Source organism: Chelonia mydas, chromosome 2 (assembly GCF_015237465.2).
Source record: "Chelonia mydas isolate rCheMyd1 chromosome 2, rCheMyd1.pri.v2, whole genome shotgun sequence".
Lineage (NCBI taxonomy): Eukaryota > Metazoa > Chordata > Testudines > Cheloniidae > Chelonia > Chelonia mydas.
This window is the reverse complement of record NC_057850.1, coordinates 183,768,983-183,786,138: the sequence shown is the minus strand read 5'-3', so window position 1 is coordinate 183,786,138 and position 17,156 is coordinate 183,768,983. Positions and strand designations below refer to the sequence as shown.

Here is a 17,156-nt window from a genome sequence, read left to right as displayed (position 1 = left end):
TGAAACCTTAGATTTAGATTAGCAACGCATTAACAGAGGCCCCTTTTCAGCCCCCAAAGCCCCAAACAAACAAACTTTAGAAGTTTTACAAACATCTGGCTACCTAGTTCCTCAATCAGATGGCAGTAATCGATTCGCTCTTGAGGATTAAGTGAAGACAGCTGGAATTTGCGCGGTTTTTCTGGTTCTTCATCAACCTTCTCATCTACTGTAATAGCCTAGAATATGACAAAAGTTATAGGGAGAGTTGCGTAGAAAGTTAAATGCGAAACTCAACTATTTCTCTCGAGTATTCAAGGTTTTCCTACATTGGGATTTCTATCTGCTGTGAGGTTTGAGAAGGCAGGAACCAGACCCGTCAGTCACTAGACAAGGGTTTGGCTTCCAGTCAAGCAGACTGCATCCAAAGTTGAAAAATACATAGTATTCTAATATTCAAAGTCAACCTAACACTTAACCTCCCCTGGTTCCCATCTACAGGGCACAGTTTAATAATCTGTCATGAAAATGACTTTTTCATTCTAATTGATGGAATGGCAAGCTGGATGCACTGACACATCAAATATCAAATGTACCTCCCTATCTCTCTTATCCAAGCTTTCTATTCCTACAGTGGGATTCTATCAGCAAACAAAATCCCAGAGGGCTTCAAGTAATTATTTAAAAGTCAAAAATGTGTCAAGAAAAATTGTCAGGACTACCACAGCATGTAATACCCTGCTGCCAAAGGTAGCATCCAATGAAGCCTATATGTCTACCTTATAGCATGCCAGGGTGCTTCCGTCCAGACCTCTTCATAGATGGATTTTTCAATCCAGGAAACTGATACTGCCTATTTTTGGATGGGCTTTGTTCTTTCCTGTCAAGTTGTGCTCCTTCACTTTTCATATGCTGCTGTTTTGCCTTTACTGCTGGGTACTATAGAAACAACCCAAAGATATTCTCACCAGGTAGTTTTTAAATTGATTTGTATGCGCGCCTTGGGTTTTGTGCAGAATGATGCGAGAACTCTTTCCAGAGACCTGTGAAATACCATATCACTACTGCTGGAATCCCTCACCACCAAAAGTGTCTGTTCATTTCTGTACCACTGCTAGGGTCACCTGGTTGCAGGGTGTCAAAGGAGGATCATTCCTCTTATGCCATGCCACGCCACAATCTGCACTGTGCTAGTGGGTGCACATGCCAAAACTGAAGGAATTGTTGCTACCGGTCCATATTAGGGGGTTAGTGCTGAGGCTTAAAATCTTGAGCAGAAGGGCAGAGGCTGCTCCTGAAAACAAAACAATGCAAATTGCTCCTGCCCAGCAAGGTTATAGGAGAGATGAGCATAACAGGCACCTTTTCTCTCTGGGCTTCTGCTCATCATGGGCTGGTGTTCACAGTAGGCTGTAGAAAGAACACAGTGAAGAAAAACCTGGAATCAACGTGGCAATTTAATAGTTTTTCCTCTGTGCCCTGTAGTTTGCAAGGAGGAGGTCTGGAAAGTGCCTGCAGCTGCCGCCAGGAAGATCAAACTGAGTTTTCCAAAAGGGAAAAACTAAGCCCCTGCCTGATGATTGACAGGTCTGGTCTTGCCTTAAAGTGAAAAGTAGAGGGGAAACCCACTGTAGGACTGGCAAGCCTGGATGAGAGAAAACAGTTACACATTCCAAACAAAGTTTATTTACTAGTGTGAGGAAATATGCCACTGAACACACATGCCTGTTGAAAAGATCAAGCAACAAAATTATACAAAGGACTAGTGAAATAAAGGCTAGATTAATTTTCCATAGCCCTTTGTGAATTTGCTACAGATTTTCAGCACTGACAGCTTATTTGTAAGTATTAATGCAACATACTACCCAAATGATTCATCAAAAAGAACTTCTCCCCATTATTGTCAGTCATTAAAGGGGCTCTAAAACACTACAGAACCCCCAAGCCTGACCCCACCTCTGCCTACAAAAATCTATTTCATTAACACGACAAGAAAGTGGATTAAAATGATGTTTTTCTTTCTGAAACTAACATCCTCTAGAGCAGCGGTCTTCAACCTTTTTAAGCCCAAGATCACTTTTTGAATTTAAGGGCAACACAGGATCTACCCCTTCCCTGAGGCCCCAGCCCTTCCCCAAGGCCCCGGCTCTTCCCCAGAGCCCCACCCCACTCGCTCTTTCCCAGCCTCACTGACTTTCACCGGGCTTTGGTAGGGGGTTGGGGTTTGGGGCAGGATGCAGGCTCTGGGCTGGAGCTGAGGGGTTCGCAGTGTGGGAGGAGGCTCTGGGATGAACCTGGGGCACAGGATTGGGGTGCAGGAAGGGGTGAGGGGTGCAAGCTCTGGGAGGAAGTTTGGGTGTGTGGGGGGGCTCCAGCCTGGGGTACAGCGTTGGGGTGCAGGAGGAGGTACAAGGTGCCGGCTCTGGGAGAGGGGTCAGGGCTGGGGTGCAGAGGGGGTATGGGGTGCTGGCTCCGGAAGGGGGCTCAGGGCTGGTTTGGTATGCTGGCTCTGGGAGGGGGCTCAGGGCTGGGGCTTGGGGTGCAGGAAGGGGTTCGGGGTGCTGGCTCCGGGACAGGGCTCAGGGCTGGGGCTTGGGGTGCAGGAAGGGGTTCGGGGTGCTGGCTCCGGGACAGGGCTCAGGGCTGGGGCTTGGGGTGCAGGAAGAGGTTCGGGGTGCTGGCTCCAGGACAGGGCTCAGGGCTGGGGTGTGGTCTCCCTCCAGGCCACACTTACCTCCGGCGGCTCCCTGTTCGTGATGTAGCGTGGCTGCCGCTAAGGCAGGCTCCCTGCCTACCCTGGCCCCATGTCGCTCCTGGAAGGGGCCAATGCACCCCTGTGTCCCCTGGGGGTGGGCAGCATGTGGCTCCACGCGCTGCCCCTCTCTGCAAGCACCGCCCCTGCAGCTCCCAATGGCCTCAGCTCCCCGTTTCCGGACAATGGAAGCTGCAGATGCAGTGCTTGCAGGTAGTACAGCATGCAGAGGGAGACCCCTGTCCCCAGGCTGCACTGGCCACTTCCAGGAGCAGCGTGGGGCCAGGGCAGGCAGGGAGCCCGTCTTAGTGGCAGCCCCACTGTGCCGCTGGAGATCACGATCGACTGGGAGATCCTCTAGGATCGACCAGTTGATCACAATTGACCGGCTGGTGACCACTGCTCTAGAGAACAACAAAAAGGATAAAAGGTTTAGAAAACATGATGTATGGGGAAAGGTTAAAAAAAACTGGCCATGTTTAGCACTGAGAAAAGAAGACAGAGGGAAGACATGATAACGGTTTTTAAATATATTAAGGGCTATTCTGAAGAGAACAGTTGTTCAACTGTTCTCCGTGTCTGCTGAAGGTCAGATAAAAAGTAATGGGCTCAAACTGCAGCATGGAAGATTTAGGTTAGCTATTAGGAAAAACTTTCTAACTATAAGCGTAAAGTTCTGGAATAGGCTTACAAGGGAGACTGTGGAATTCCCATCACTGTAGGTTTTTACGAACAGGTTGGACAAACATGTGTCACGGATGGTCTAGGTTTACTTGGTCCTGCCTCAGCACAGGGGGATGGATTAGATCACCTCTTGAGGTCTCTTCCAGTCCCACATTTCTATGACTTGTTCAGAGTCTCTTGGAAGAAATGAAAAATTTGGAACTAAAAGTACACTGCATAGAAATTATCCACTTTAAAAAATGTTAAACTGATGAATACATTTACTGTCAGCTTCAAATCTTAGGTGCATTTTAATAGTACACTGGGTCTTTTCTTAACAGTGCAAGTATGATCCTTTAAAAACAAGTGTGCTGCTATAACAAACCTTTGCTTTGGGCTGTGGAGCCACAGGAGGGTTGGCCAGCGGGAAAGCAATGCTGGGAGCTTGCGGTGTGGGGATCACTTGATCATCTTTTCCTGGGGTTTCTGGTTCATTATATATTGGATGCTTTGGTACCTCTGCCACACCTGTGTCCTCAGAATCATGAACAGCTGTGGACGGTAATTCATTGTTGCTTGATTTTGTTTGAATTTTAACTATGATAACATTGAAAAAAGTATTAATCCCAAATGAACAAGAAACAAATGCCATCACAACATTTATTCTGCATTTTCAGAAACAATTGCTTATTTTCTGTCTTAAAATTTACATCCTTTCATCACAAGGCAGCAGTTGAGCTGTTGCAAGCCTCATGTTTTTGACTATCTTGAGGTTTCTCTACTTCCCAATTGATTCCTTAAGATAACTTGACATGAAGCACTCAAACTGGCCACAGAAGGGGGCTGCATTGATTTAACTAGATTAGTTTATAAACCAATTTCATTAAATCACTACAACTTTCTCATGTAAGACTGAGAAAGAAACCATCCTCCAGGGAGGCTGCTTCAAACAGAGCTGTAAGGGGATGGGAGGTGTCAAGAATGCCCCTTTCCCACACACACCACGCTGTAGAAAGCTTGCTGCAGAAGGATGCGAAGGGAGAACAATTTTTGTGTAGGTCAGCATGACAGCATGTGAAGTATTCATGCATACTCTGACAATGAGCACAGGACTGAGGAGCCAGGAACTTCTGATTTCTAATCTCAGCCCTGTCAATGACTCAGAGTGGGGTCTTCAATTCACTTCTGTTCCAGTTTCCCAATTTGTAAAAAACACCAGAAATATTTATGTCACACAGGTTTTTTGAGGATTCATGTTTCCACAGCACTTTGAACACGTAAAGCATTACGTGAATGCTAAACATCACTACAGATCTCTTCCTGCAGAACCACCCGATGGCTGCCCATCTGCTAGCTTCTACTCTCCTCACATCTAGCTCTTTTTCCTGCAGTCAAGAGGAGAGTGGAAGTCAGGAAGCATCTCCTAGTCCATCCATCTCAGAGGAGAATATTCACTGCCTCTTAAGTAGATGGAGTGGAAGGAAGGGGAAACAGAGTAGATGACTCAGCTGTTGTTCTTCTCCACTGCTAACAGCACGATAAAAAGGCTTGCAGGGATAGAAGGAAATAGCTAGGCAGGGCATGTAATCAACTGCATTTGTAAAGACAGCAAGAAAGATATGAATAATAACTTGACTGCATCCTAGTCCACTGATCTCCCCAGCAGACTTGCTGCCAGATTTTTATGGGGCTTCTGGGCATTGGTGATCCTTCTATACCTCCATTCTTACCCAGCATTGTGGATCTTCTTCAGCTGCTATTAAAAAAACTAAGATTTTACAACCGTTAAGCACATTAAGAGGTCCAAGTGGGCTCAGTGGAGTTATTTGCTTTAGTAAGTACACGTCTTAAACTCGAAACCTAAGTCATAAGTTGAATCAGGGCATCAATGTAGAGGCGTCATAAATGCCGTTCGTCTTAACTCAAATGTCGTAAAGTCGAGGACTGCCTGTACTATTCAACATGAATAGGGGTTCCAGAATTGGGGCCTCAAACAAAAAAAGCCTATCTTTAGGCAAAGGCTGTCTCCATACTGCTTACTGATGTCAAAAAGGTGCATGGGGTCTTTCTGGAGGAAGAGCAGAGTTAAAAAAAAAATGAAAAAAAAAATTATTTACCTTTTCAAAACAAGACCAATAATGGTCTGCCACTCATCCTGAGCCTCATTATTAAAAAGGGAAAAATGTTCAGATCACTTAAGAGAGATCATAACACACTAAAGCTGAAAAAGACAGATATAATAGTGTTGTTTTCTTTTGCTTCTAGAATGCCATTGTATCGTAACAAATAACCCTAACTACAGTCCAGCTTAAACATGTATTTTTCTCCTTACCTAATTCAGCAACTTCTCTGTCAGTGAAGGATTCCCTGAAAGGGGAATCATTCATGTTATTTACATCAGTCTGAATTTGTTCTGAGTACTGTGAAGGACTATTGGGCCACTGTAAGTTGCTGACGAGCCTTGCTCTCTCCTCTCTTGCAGTGGGGTCATCCCAGACAATCTGCTCATTTTGTGATGGCTCTGTGTTTATGTCCATCACTGCTTGCCGTGACTGCCTAAGGAACAAAAAACGAAATCCACATAAAGTTTCCTTAAAAAAAAATAGATGAATTATACTTGAGGGCAAGAATGTATTTATCATCCTGTTAACAATGTACTACAATCTTTATTACTGGATAGCACTGTCAGGAAAGAATAAACTTCAATATAAAATTGATAAGTCAGGCAGTTTGATTACCTGGGTATCAGTCAGCATGGCTATGAAAAAGTGACTGTGAACAATACTGGCCATTTTTAGCACGTATCATGCTACTAAGGTGTTCCATGATCAGCATATCCCATACTTTACTGTCCTTATATTCTTGGTGTAAATTTGAAAGTTAAAAAGAGAGCAATCTTGCTTCTTGGGTGGTAAATATTGGAAATTTCCAGCATTTACCAGGAATCAGGCTCTTCATCATTAATTCCCTGCATCTGGTTTACCCATCAAGTACTTCTCAATTCATCGGAAAGTACATGCCCTGTATTCTAGGTTCTTTTTAGAAACTACGGATAGATCTGGAAGGCAATCTCACCCATGGTGAATTAACAATGTTTTCATTTTGACTGGAGGTTTTAGCTATATTTCTACATTCGCACAGACCAGGGATGGATTTTAAACTGCAACAAGACAGACTTAATTACGTGAGTGGCAAAATGCAAGTATAATACTTGAAAGCCTCATAGTCGGAAGTAATCTTCACATTTGCAAGTGTATAAATGCATAATGAAACAGTGTACTTATAGCTATCGGATGGCAACTGATATTTGAAAGGTTATTAGCAGGGCTGTCAAGCAATTAAAAAAATTAATCGCAATTAATCGCTCTGTTAAACAATAATAGAATACTATTTCTATAAATATTTTTGGATGTTTTCCACATTTCCAAATATATTAATTTCAATTACAAGACAGAATACAAAGTGTACAGTGCTCACTTTTTATTTTTTATTATTAATATTTGCACTGTAAAAATAAAATAAATAGTATTTTTCAATTAACTTAATACAAGAACTGTAGTGCAATCTCTTTATCATGAAAGTTGAACTTACAAATGTAGACTTGTGTACAAAAAATAATTGCATTCAAAAACAAAACAACGTAAAACTTTAGAGCCTACAAGTCCACTCAGGCCTATTTCTTGTTCACCCAATCACTCAGACAAACAAGTTTGTTTACATTTGCAAAAGATAATGCTGCCCACTTCTTGTGTACAATGTCACCTGAAAGTGAGAACAGGTGTTCGCACGGCACTGTTGTAGCTGGCGTTGCAAGATATTTACGTGCCAGATGCGCTAAAGATTCAAATGTCCCTTCATTCTTCAACCACCATTCCAGAGGATATGCATCCATTCTGATGATGGGTTGTGCTCGATAACGATCCAAAGCAGTGCAGACAAATGCATGTTCATTTTAATCATCTGAGTCAGATGCTACCAGCAGAAGGCTGATTTTCAGTTTTCGTGGTTTCGGTTCTGTAGTTTCTGCATCGGAGTGTTGCTCTTTTAAGACTTCTGAAAGCATGCTGCACACCCCGTCCCCACCAGATTTTGGAAGGCACTGCAGATTCTTAAATCTTGAGTCGAGTGCTGTAGCTATCTTTAGAAATCTCTCATTGGTACTTTCTTTGCATTTTCTCAAATCTGCAGTGAAAGTGTTCTTAAAATGAACAACATGCTGGGTCATCATCCGAGACTACTATAACATGAAATATATGGCAGAACGCAGGCAGAACAGAGCAGGAGACATACAATTCTCCCCCAAGGAGTTCAGTCACAAATTTAATTAACACATTTTTTTTAACGAGCATCATCAGCATGGAAGCATGTCCTCTGGAATGGTGGCCCAAGCATGAAGAGGCATACAAATGTTTAGCATATCTGGAAAATAAATACCTTGTAAATGCTGGCTACAAAAGTGCCATGCAAACATCTGCTCTCATTTTCAGGTGACACTGTAAATACAAAGCGGGCAGCATTATCTCCTGTAAATGTAAGCAAACTAGTTTCTCTTAGCGATTGGCTGAACAAGAAGTAGGACTGAATGTAGGCTCTAAAGTTTTACATTGTTTTGTTTTAGAGTGCAGCTATGTAACAAAACAAAACAAAAATCTACATTTGTAAGTTGTGCTTTCACGATAAAGAGATTGCACCACGGTACTTGTAGAGGTGAACTGAAAAATAATATTTCTTTTATTTAATCATTTTTACAGTGCAGATATACTGTACATTTTGTATTCTGTGTTGTAATTGAAACCAATATATTTGAAAATGTAGAAAAACATCCAAAACATTTAATAAATTTCAATTGGTATTCTAATGTTTAACAGTGCGATTAAAACTGTGATTAATCATGATTAATTTTTTTGAGTTAATTGAGAGTTAACTGCCATTAATTGACAGCCCTAGTTATTAGACATACTTAGTTTTTGCTGTCCAAATTTTTGTAAGACTGTCAAAGTCAAGTAAAAGAGAGCAAGACAAAGTAAGACATTTACATGCAGCATGATACCTTAGAGCTTCCAAGACTCTACTACGACCGTTACGCACAGATCGTGTGCCATCTGGTGTGGTAGGGGAACTGTCAAAACCATTCCTTGACAACGATCCTCTTTGTGCTTGTGGTTTCACTATTGATGTTGCAGACATGATCTCCTGTAGTTGCTTTTGAAAGTTCTCCCTCATTTCCAGTGTCTGGGTTAAAACTTGAAGTGAAAGAAAGTCACAACAAGACTTAGGCCATTTAATTTTACATTTTTAGAATGCCACAGTTTAATCATGTAGCTCCCTTTCAGGACAAAGATATGTACGTGTTTTCACATGTGGCAATACTTTCAATTAAGTCTTTGCTTCACATGATAAATAATTAGCAATATCCAGTCTTTAAGATATTCTAGAATACTAAAGACAACAGCCCAATAGTTCATCAGGGATGGTCAGTCCTCCTTATGGATTTGCCAGTGTTTTTAAAGCAGGGTACAAAACATCTCTCCTCATACTCTGCAGCACTTATGAATAAGAAGCAGCCAGCACTTTTCCAGGGAAGCCTGGTTGGCTACATTGTGCTTAGGTATGAGAATAAGTGACACTAAAACCTCCAGATCTGAAAATTCAAGCTTCCCCGAAATAGTAAAATACTTATATTTAAAACTGTAGTTTCCACAGCTGTTTTAAAAAGAAAACAAAGAATATTTTGTTTACCTCCTTTGGCTTCATTTCCTGCAATTTGCTCCTCCCTTATTGTGACTGCTTCCTTTACCTGGTTAGTAGTTACATCTCCTATGTCATTTTCATCCACTGAAATACTCTAAGAATGTTAAAAATATAGAACTTATCAATCTAATTCTGAAACTGAAAGACATAGCAACTTGCTACAGTATTCAGTGGGAGATAAGCATGTTGGGGTGTTTTAGGGGACAGGAAGAACTCTACCAAAGCTCCACCAACAAACCAAAGATCCACTCTATCAGCCTCAGATTAGCTTAATGTTTCTGCCACAGCAATGAAATAATAAAAAAAACATTAGACTGGAGACTTAATATCCTATTAAATTCAATAAAATTCACACCTCTCAGGCCTACTGTTTATGTCTAACTGAAGACAGACAGGACCATACCAATTCAGATTTGAAGACTGCGTCCACTCTAATAAGATAGATAGATTTTTTTTTTTTTAAAAGAGAGAGTTAGAATGCTGAGAAACTGATGGAGTCTCCAGGATAGAGAAAGTTTACAGCTGCATAACTGCTGAACTTGACCCCAGAGATTACTAAATAACAATATTTGTATTAGTTTATATTCATTTTGTTAGTGAAACAACTAGATTAAAATAATGCCAACGAACCCAATACATCTTATCGTATACCTCAACTTCCTTTGCTATTTTTCCAGTTGATGGAAGTCTACTGGAAGAAAGTCTGCCATCTTGCACTGCACTGATATCCAGACTCATTTTGGGATTGTAAGTGTGAGGGAACAGAGATTCAGGAAGTCGTTTATATTCTTGTGCACTCTGCAACAAAGTTCATAAATATAAGAAATTATGAGAAATTTGGGAAGAACAGAGTAATTTAGATAGCATGATGCAAAACTAAATATAAAAAATTTCAATAAAAATAATACAACTGGAAACAAACACTAACACAGGAGGCATATGTAGTTCTTAGGACAGTAAGTATGAAATTCTTACTTTCCAAAAAGTTCTGAAGATTTTTCTTCATGACTACTAAATCTAACTTTACCACTGTCCCATTGGCAAATACGTATGCAAACAAAAAGTTATTGTTCAGGGAAACCTCAACCAAAAGCTCTGCTAAACTGAGTCCACGTATTGGATATGAAAAGCAAATATATGAAGAAATTGTCAATTTCAGCTCTACAGTCACTACGAGGTGAAGGTACACCAATGAAAATTATTTAAGATTTAGAAGGATGAAGCCTGCAAATTAAAAGCAGCATGCATAAAGCATCAGCTATTGTGTATGTGAACAATTAAAACCCATGCACGTGCTTTTTAAAAAATGGAAAGTCAGTCCAATACATCTGATCTTGTCTCCATTCTCCTTCACATTTCAGAGGAAAATAAAAATAAATTTCTTCCATACCTCTAAAAGCCAATGCTCTGAAACAATGTGTATGCCCCTTTCTTTAACAGATTTGTATTCCTTACTGCTGTCATTTTGTCTTCCCTGGTAGATGAAATGAGTTACTGTTTCATCAAAGCACCATCTAGAATAAACACCAATAAAATGTAATCTGAAGATATCAACTCCAGTTTAATATTATAATTACTGCATCCTTGAAACTGAGTCTTAACCCACCAAGACAAATAACCATGACTATGAAGCTTAACAAAAGCTACAAAAAAACTTACTTATTTAGCTGCCCCCTCAAAATCACCATCATCCAACATTCAATAATTTTTTGGGGAATCATGTCATGAATCTCTTAGTAATTCAATTGAATATTAATAAAATGTGCCTTAACATTTGATTTGTTTTTTTGTTTTTTTTTCCATTTTATAAATTGAAATATTTATGTAGAACAGCAATATACTTTTATATTTTATTCTATATAGGTTCTTATATTGCCCTCCCCATTTCTTGTATTTGAGCACCTTTCAGTAGCACATCTGACCAACACCTGTCATGTGATTTCTTCTCTCTCATATTCTCTCTGCACAGGGAGAATTGTGTGCACAGTGTAGTGTTTAGTTTTGGTTCTGTTTTTGTAGTTTTTTCTTTTAAATGTGCACACTATTATTGGATGTTAGAGACAGCAAGGCTGAAGAAGCACACCTTGCATGTGGTGCAGAAGGGTTTGAGATGGTCCTTAGTTCCTGTGGGAGATCATTCCACAATCCTGAACTGGCCCCTGAGGAAGTTCTATCTCCCGCATGGACAAGCTTTAGCCTTATCATAGAGAGTTCCATTGTGCCAGAAGAGCAAAGATATACCCTGGTTTTCATTGCTAAACTTTAGGTGATCTTTCAGATATCCTGGGCCCAGGCTATTGAGCATCTTGAAAATAAGGACTGAAACCTTGAACTTGATTCAACATTCTATGGAAGGCCAGTGTGGGGAGTGGAGGATAAGCCTGATGACCTTGCGGTATCCCCTGTTGCAAGGAGACATACTGCAGCATTCAGTATTAGCTGGAGTTTACTAAGGGTTGATGGCTTTGTGGCCAGATATACTGCATTGCTGTAGTCCAGACAGGAAGTGACAAGGCAGTATAATTGAGACCAGGTCACCATCCGCCAAGATGGGATGGAGTCTCCTAACGAGATGTTATAAGGCATTACTCGCAGATGCTGTTTTGTGAGAGATTAGCATCATCAAGAAATCCAGGAGAACTTCTAAACTGAAATGACCAATTGTGGGGTTTGCCTTCAACGAAAGGAGACTGACTGCATCAAGACTGTGAACTCTTCAAAGTGTTTTTCTCTGCCCACTACCATAACCTCTGTGTTGCTCGGGTTCAGTTTCAACCAGCTGTTGTTCATCCATGAGCTGATCTCACTCAAGCATTAGACCATCTTGGTGATATCAGTATGGTCATATGTGGTGAAGGGTAGGTAGTGCTGTGTGTCATCTGCATATTGCTAGCGCTTGAGTCCATGTCATCTTACCAGTCCTCCCAGTAACTCCATTTAGATGTTGAAGAGAACCAGAGAGAGAATTGATCCTTGCGGGACTCCATAAGAGAGGCGTTTAGTGGCAGAGACACAGTTTCCCATCACAACTTACTGGATTCATCCCTCCAGGCAGGGCTTAAACCATTTTAGTGCATGTCCCTAGATCCCGGACAACCTCTCTCAGGCAGGACAGCAGTATCTCATAGTTAGGGCCCTACCAAATTCATGGCCATGAAGAACGCGTCACAGACCGTGAAATCTTGTCTCCTCCCGTGAAATCTGGTCTTTTGTGTGCTTTTACTCTATACTATACAGATTTCATGGGGGGAGACCAGCATTTCTCAACTTGGAGGGTCCTGACCCAAAAGGGAGTTGCAGGGGGGTCACAAGGTTATGGGGGGGGTGGTTCGCGATATTGACACCCTTACTTCTGTGCTGCCTTCAGAGCTGGGTGGCCGGAGAGTGGCAGCTGTTGGCTGGGCACCCAGCTCTGAAGGCAGCACCCCACCAGCAGCAGTGCAGAAGTAAGGGTGGCAATACCATCCCATGCCATCCATACTTCTGCGCTGCTGTTGACAGTGGCTCTGCCTTCAGAGTTGGGCTCTCCAGCGGCAGCAGTGCAGAAGTAAAGGTAGCAGTACCACAACCCTCCTACAGTAACCTAGCAACCCCCCTACAACTCTTTTTTTGGGTCAGGACCCCTACAATTACAACATTGTGAAATTTGAGATTTAAATAGCTGAAATCATGAAATTTACGATTTTTAAAATCCTATGACCATGAAATTGACTAAAATGGACCCTGAATTTGGTAGGGCTCTACTCATAGTTGACAGACTTGAATGCTGCTGAGAGGTCCAGGAGAATCAGAATAGCTGTCTGCCCACTTTTCAACAACAGCAGGAGATCATATATCAGTGCCCCAAAAACTGTTCTGTCCCACATCCTGGCATGAATCCAGATTGTATTGGTGTCTCCTTTAGAGCATCCCTATGCCAGAAGCTAGCAGTGAGTTTCAGCTGGCATGACCAGTTCAGTATAACGCAACTAACTATTGTTATACTCTCTATCTAAAAGGTGTCATAGAATCATAGAATATCAGGGTTGGAAGGGACCTCAAGAGGTCATCTAGTCCAACCTCCTGCTCAAAGCAGGACCAATCCCCAACTAAATCGTCCCAGCCAGGGCTTTGTCAAGCCTGACCTTAAAAATATCTAATGAAGGAGATTCCACAACCTCCCTAGGTAACACATTCCAGTGTTTCACCGCCCTCCTAGTGAAAACATTTTTCCTAATATCCAACCTAAACCTCCCCCACTGCAACTTGAGACCATTACTCCTTGTTCTGTCATCAGCTACCACCGAGAACAGTCTAAATCCATCCTCTTTGGAATCCCCTTTCAGATAGTTGAAAGCAGCTATCAAATCCCCCCTCATTCTTCTCTTCCGCAGACTAAACAATCCCAGTTCCCTCAGCCTCTCCTCATAAGTCATGTGTTCCAGTCCCCTAATCATTTTTGTTGCCCTTCGCTGGACTCTCTCCAATTTTTCCACATCCTTCTTGTAGTGTGGGGCCCAAAACTGGACACAGTACTCCAGATGAGGCCTCACCAATGTCGAATAGAGGGGAACGATCACGTCCCTTGATCTGCTGGCAATGCCCCTCATATACATCCCAAAATGCCATTGGCCTTCTTGGCAACAACGGCACACTGTTGACTCATATCCAGCTTCTCGTCCTCTGTAACCCCTAGGTCCTTTTCTGCAGAACTGCTGCCGAGCCATTCGGTCCCTAGTCTGTAGCGGTGCATGGGATTCTTCCGTCCTAAGTGCAGGACTCTGCACTTGTCCTTGTTGAACCTCATCAGATTTCTTTTGGCCCAACCCTCTAATTTGTCTAGGGCCCTCTGTATCCTATCCCTACCCTCCAGCGTATCTACCTCTCCTCCCAGTTTAGTGTCATCTGCAAACTTGCCGAGGGTGCAATCCCCACCATCCTCCAGATCATTTATGAAGATACTGAACAAATCTGGCCCCAGGACCGACCCTTGGGGCACTCCACTTGATACCGGCTGCCAACTAGACATGGAGCCATTGATCACTACCCGTTGAGCCCGACAATCTAGCCAACTTTCTATCCACCTTATAGTCCATTCATCCAGCCCATACCAATTTAACTTGCTGGCAAGAATACTGTGGGAGACCGTGTCAAAAGCTTTGCTAAAGTCAAGGAAAAACACGTCCACTGCTTTTCCCTCATCCACAGAGCCAGTTATCTCATCATAGAAGGCAATTAGATTAGTCAGGCATGACTTGCCCTTGGTGAATCCATGCTGACTGTTCCTGATCACTTTCCTCTCCTCTAAGTGCTTCAGAATTGAATCCTTGAGGACCTGCTCCATGATTTTTCCGGGGACTGAGGTGAGGCTGACTGGCCTGTATTTCCCAGGATCCTCCTTCTTCCCTTTTTTAAAGATGGGCACTACATTAGCCTTTTTCCAGTCGTCCGGGACTTCCCCAGATCGCCATGAGTTTTCAAAGATAATGGCCAATGGCTCTGCAATCACATCCGCCAACTTCTTTAGCACTCTCAGATGCAGCGCATCTGGCCCCCTGGATTTGTGTTTGTCCAGCTTTTCTAAATAGTCCCGAACCACTTCTTTCTCCACAGAAGGCTGGTCACCTCCTCCCCATGCTGTGCTGCCCAGTGCAGTAGTCTGGGAGCTGACCTTGTTCATGAAGACAGAGGCAAAAAAAGCATTGAGTACATTAGCTTTTTCCACATCCTCTGTCACTAGGTTGCCTCCCTCACGCAGTAAGGGGCCCACGCTTTCCTTGACTTTCTTCTTGTTGCTAACATACCTGAAGAAACCCTTCTTGTTACTCTTAACATCTCTTGCTAGCTGCAACTCCAGGTGTGATTTGGCCTTCCTGATTTCACTCCTGCATCCCTGAGCAATATTTTTATACTCTTTCCTGGTCAGGGGGAGGGATAGCTCAGTGGTTTGAGCATTGGCCTGCTAAACCCAGGGTTGTGAGTTCAATCCTTGAGGGGGCCATTTAGGGATCTGGGGCAAAAATTGGGGATTGGTCCTGCTTTGAGCAGGGGGTTGGACTAGATGACCTCCTGAGGCCCCTTCCAACCCTGATATTCTATTCTATGATTTGTCCAATCTTCCACTTCTTGTAAGCTTCTTTTTTGTGTTTAAGATCAGCAAGGATTTCACTTTTAAGCCAAGCTGGTCACCTGCCATATTTACTATTCTTTCTACACATCGGGATGGTTTGTCCCTGTAACCTCAATAAGGATTCTTTATAATGTCATATAATGTGTCACTAGAAAACTAATAACTCATGGATCACTAATATTCTGGCATGTTGTATATACTTTCAACACCCAAAGGATTATGCAGATGTGCTGGAATTATGATTAAAACGTGTTTAAATTAGGCATGTCAGGGGATGTTGATAAATAGGTTGGTTTTTTTTCCAGACAAAAGAATGCAGTTCCCACATAATTTGAGCAAGGTGTGACTAAAGATAAGACAAAGAAAAGCACATTTGCATGCCAGGCAATCAAAACTATCAGGAGACCAAGTAGGAGGAAAATGATCACTAAGGCCTTGTGTACTCTACCAAGTTGTTGCTAAAAACTGCCTTTTGGCAACAAAATAGCAGGAGCGTACACACTACAATGGGACTTTTGCCACAAAAAATGCCCAGTTTTGGCAACAAAAAACTTCCACCTCTATGAGAGACTTGTCTTTTCCCCTCCCTTTATTGTCGACAAAGAGCCAGTGTAGACACTGCTGATTGTTTTGTCGACAGAACTGGCTTCCGCCAGTATCCCACAATGCCTGCCCTGATTGCTCTGCTCAGTGTTGTGATCTCTGATGCCCTACAGGCATGCGTCCCTCCCCTTTCAAAGCTCTGGGAAGTATCTGTGTGCCGCTCCGTTTGGGGAACAAACAAACTAAGAGCAAATCATTGGCATGCTCCTGTTCTGCCCTGCACTAGGAACACAGCAGCAGGCAGACTGCTACTGCAGCGGGAGGGGGACAGACTGCTGTGCTGCCTTGCCATTCCTCAACATGGAGAGCTCACAGGGCTACTCATGATGCTTCTCTCAGCAGCTGAGGGGGCTGTGGGAGAACTTGGAGAGAATCCCAAGATGCTCAACGATCAGCTCTTCCTTCCCACAACACTGCACTATGGGATACATACCCACGGTGCATTGCTCACCCTGTCAATGATGGTGTCCCCAGTGTGGACATGATCTGTCAACAGAGGGAGCAAGCGTGAACACGCTTTGGTGATTTTTGTTTTGTCAACTTTTGGGTGTCAACATACGTTTTGTCAACAACGTGTAGCGGAAGTGTAGATCAGCCCTAAATCTCAATGAGAATGGAAACTGCACCCCCAAGAAGCGTTTCTTCCTCTTGAAGCAGGGTCAATGAGCTTTGAGAAGAAATACTTTTAAAAGGTTTACTGGACTATAAAGAGAGGGGCAGAGAGCCCTTAAGTTATCCTTCACCTATGGAGACAAGAATGGGGATCCTTGACTAAGACCTAGTCTGCCATTGCTGGAAAAGGAAGACTGGTGAGGACACTATCTTGAATGAAGACTGCAGCTCGTTAAGTTAGATCTTTGCCATTAGAAAGTGTGTTTTTACTTCTGTCTGTAACCCTATCTTTATGCCTTTTGCTTTAACTCACTTAAAACCTCTCTCTTTTTGATTAAACAAATTTGTTTTACTTTTTAGCTAAACCAACCCTGTGCTTTGACTGAAGTGATGGATACCTACAGTCAAGATAACACGCTGCTGTTTGTGTCTCTTTAAAGGATTAGCAAACTTAATATCCTCTATAAATGTACAATGACAGGGGTCAAGGGCTGGAGCTGACTAATTGTTCCCTGGCAGGCAAGGTTTGGGCTGGGAGAACCCTGAGCAGTTTGCTGGCAAGGCAGACAAGCTGGTGTGTCAGGGAACTGTCACAGTTTAGCTGCAGCAAAGCTCCCACTTGCTGAGGCTAAGAAGGAGAGCACAGTGTCTCACAGCTCTGGGTATCTCCAGCAGCTTGTGACAGTC

General features: G+C 42.7%; 1 protein-coding gene across 12 annotated transcripts in view; it reads right to left on the bottom strand.

The window, feature by feature from the left end:
* The window catches only part of TOPBP1 (DNA topoisomerase II binding protein 1), a 46,836-nt gene that overhangs the window by 5,500 nt on the left and 24,180 nt on the right, over nt 1-17,156 (bottom strand). For 7 of the 12 annotated variants that reach the window (XM_027826734.3, XM_043540796.1, XM_037890273.2 and 4 more), the window contains 7 exons: nt 10,536-10,659; nt 9,797-9,943; nt 9,134-9,239; nt 8,445-8,637; nt 5,727-5,950; nt 3,780-3,991; nt 104-218 (listed from right to left, as the gene is read on the bottom strand). In XM_027826734.3, coding sequence (XP_027682535.1) covers nt 104-218; nt 3,780-3,991; nt 5,727-5,950; nt 8,445-8,637; nt 9,134-9,239; nt 9,797-9,943; nt 10,536-10,659 — 1,121 coding nt within the window. Of the gene's footprint in view, nt 1-103; nt 219-1,341; nt 1,390-3,422; nt 3,592-3,779; nt 3,992-5,726; nt 5,951-8,444; nt 8,638-9,133; nt 9,240-9,796; nt 9,944-10,535; nt 10,660-17,156 lie in introns of those variants that run through there. The other 5 variants (XM_007064311.4, XM_043540799.1, XM_043540800.1 and 2 more) reach the window with 3 other exon arrangements.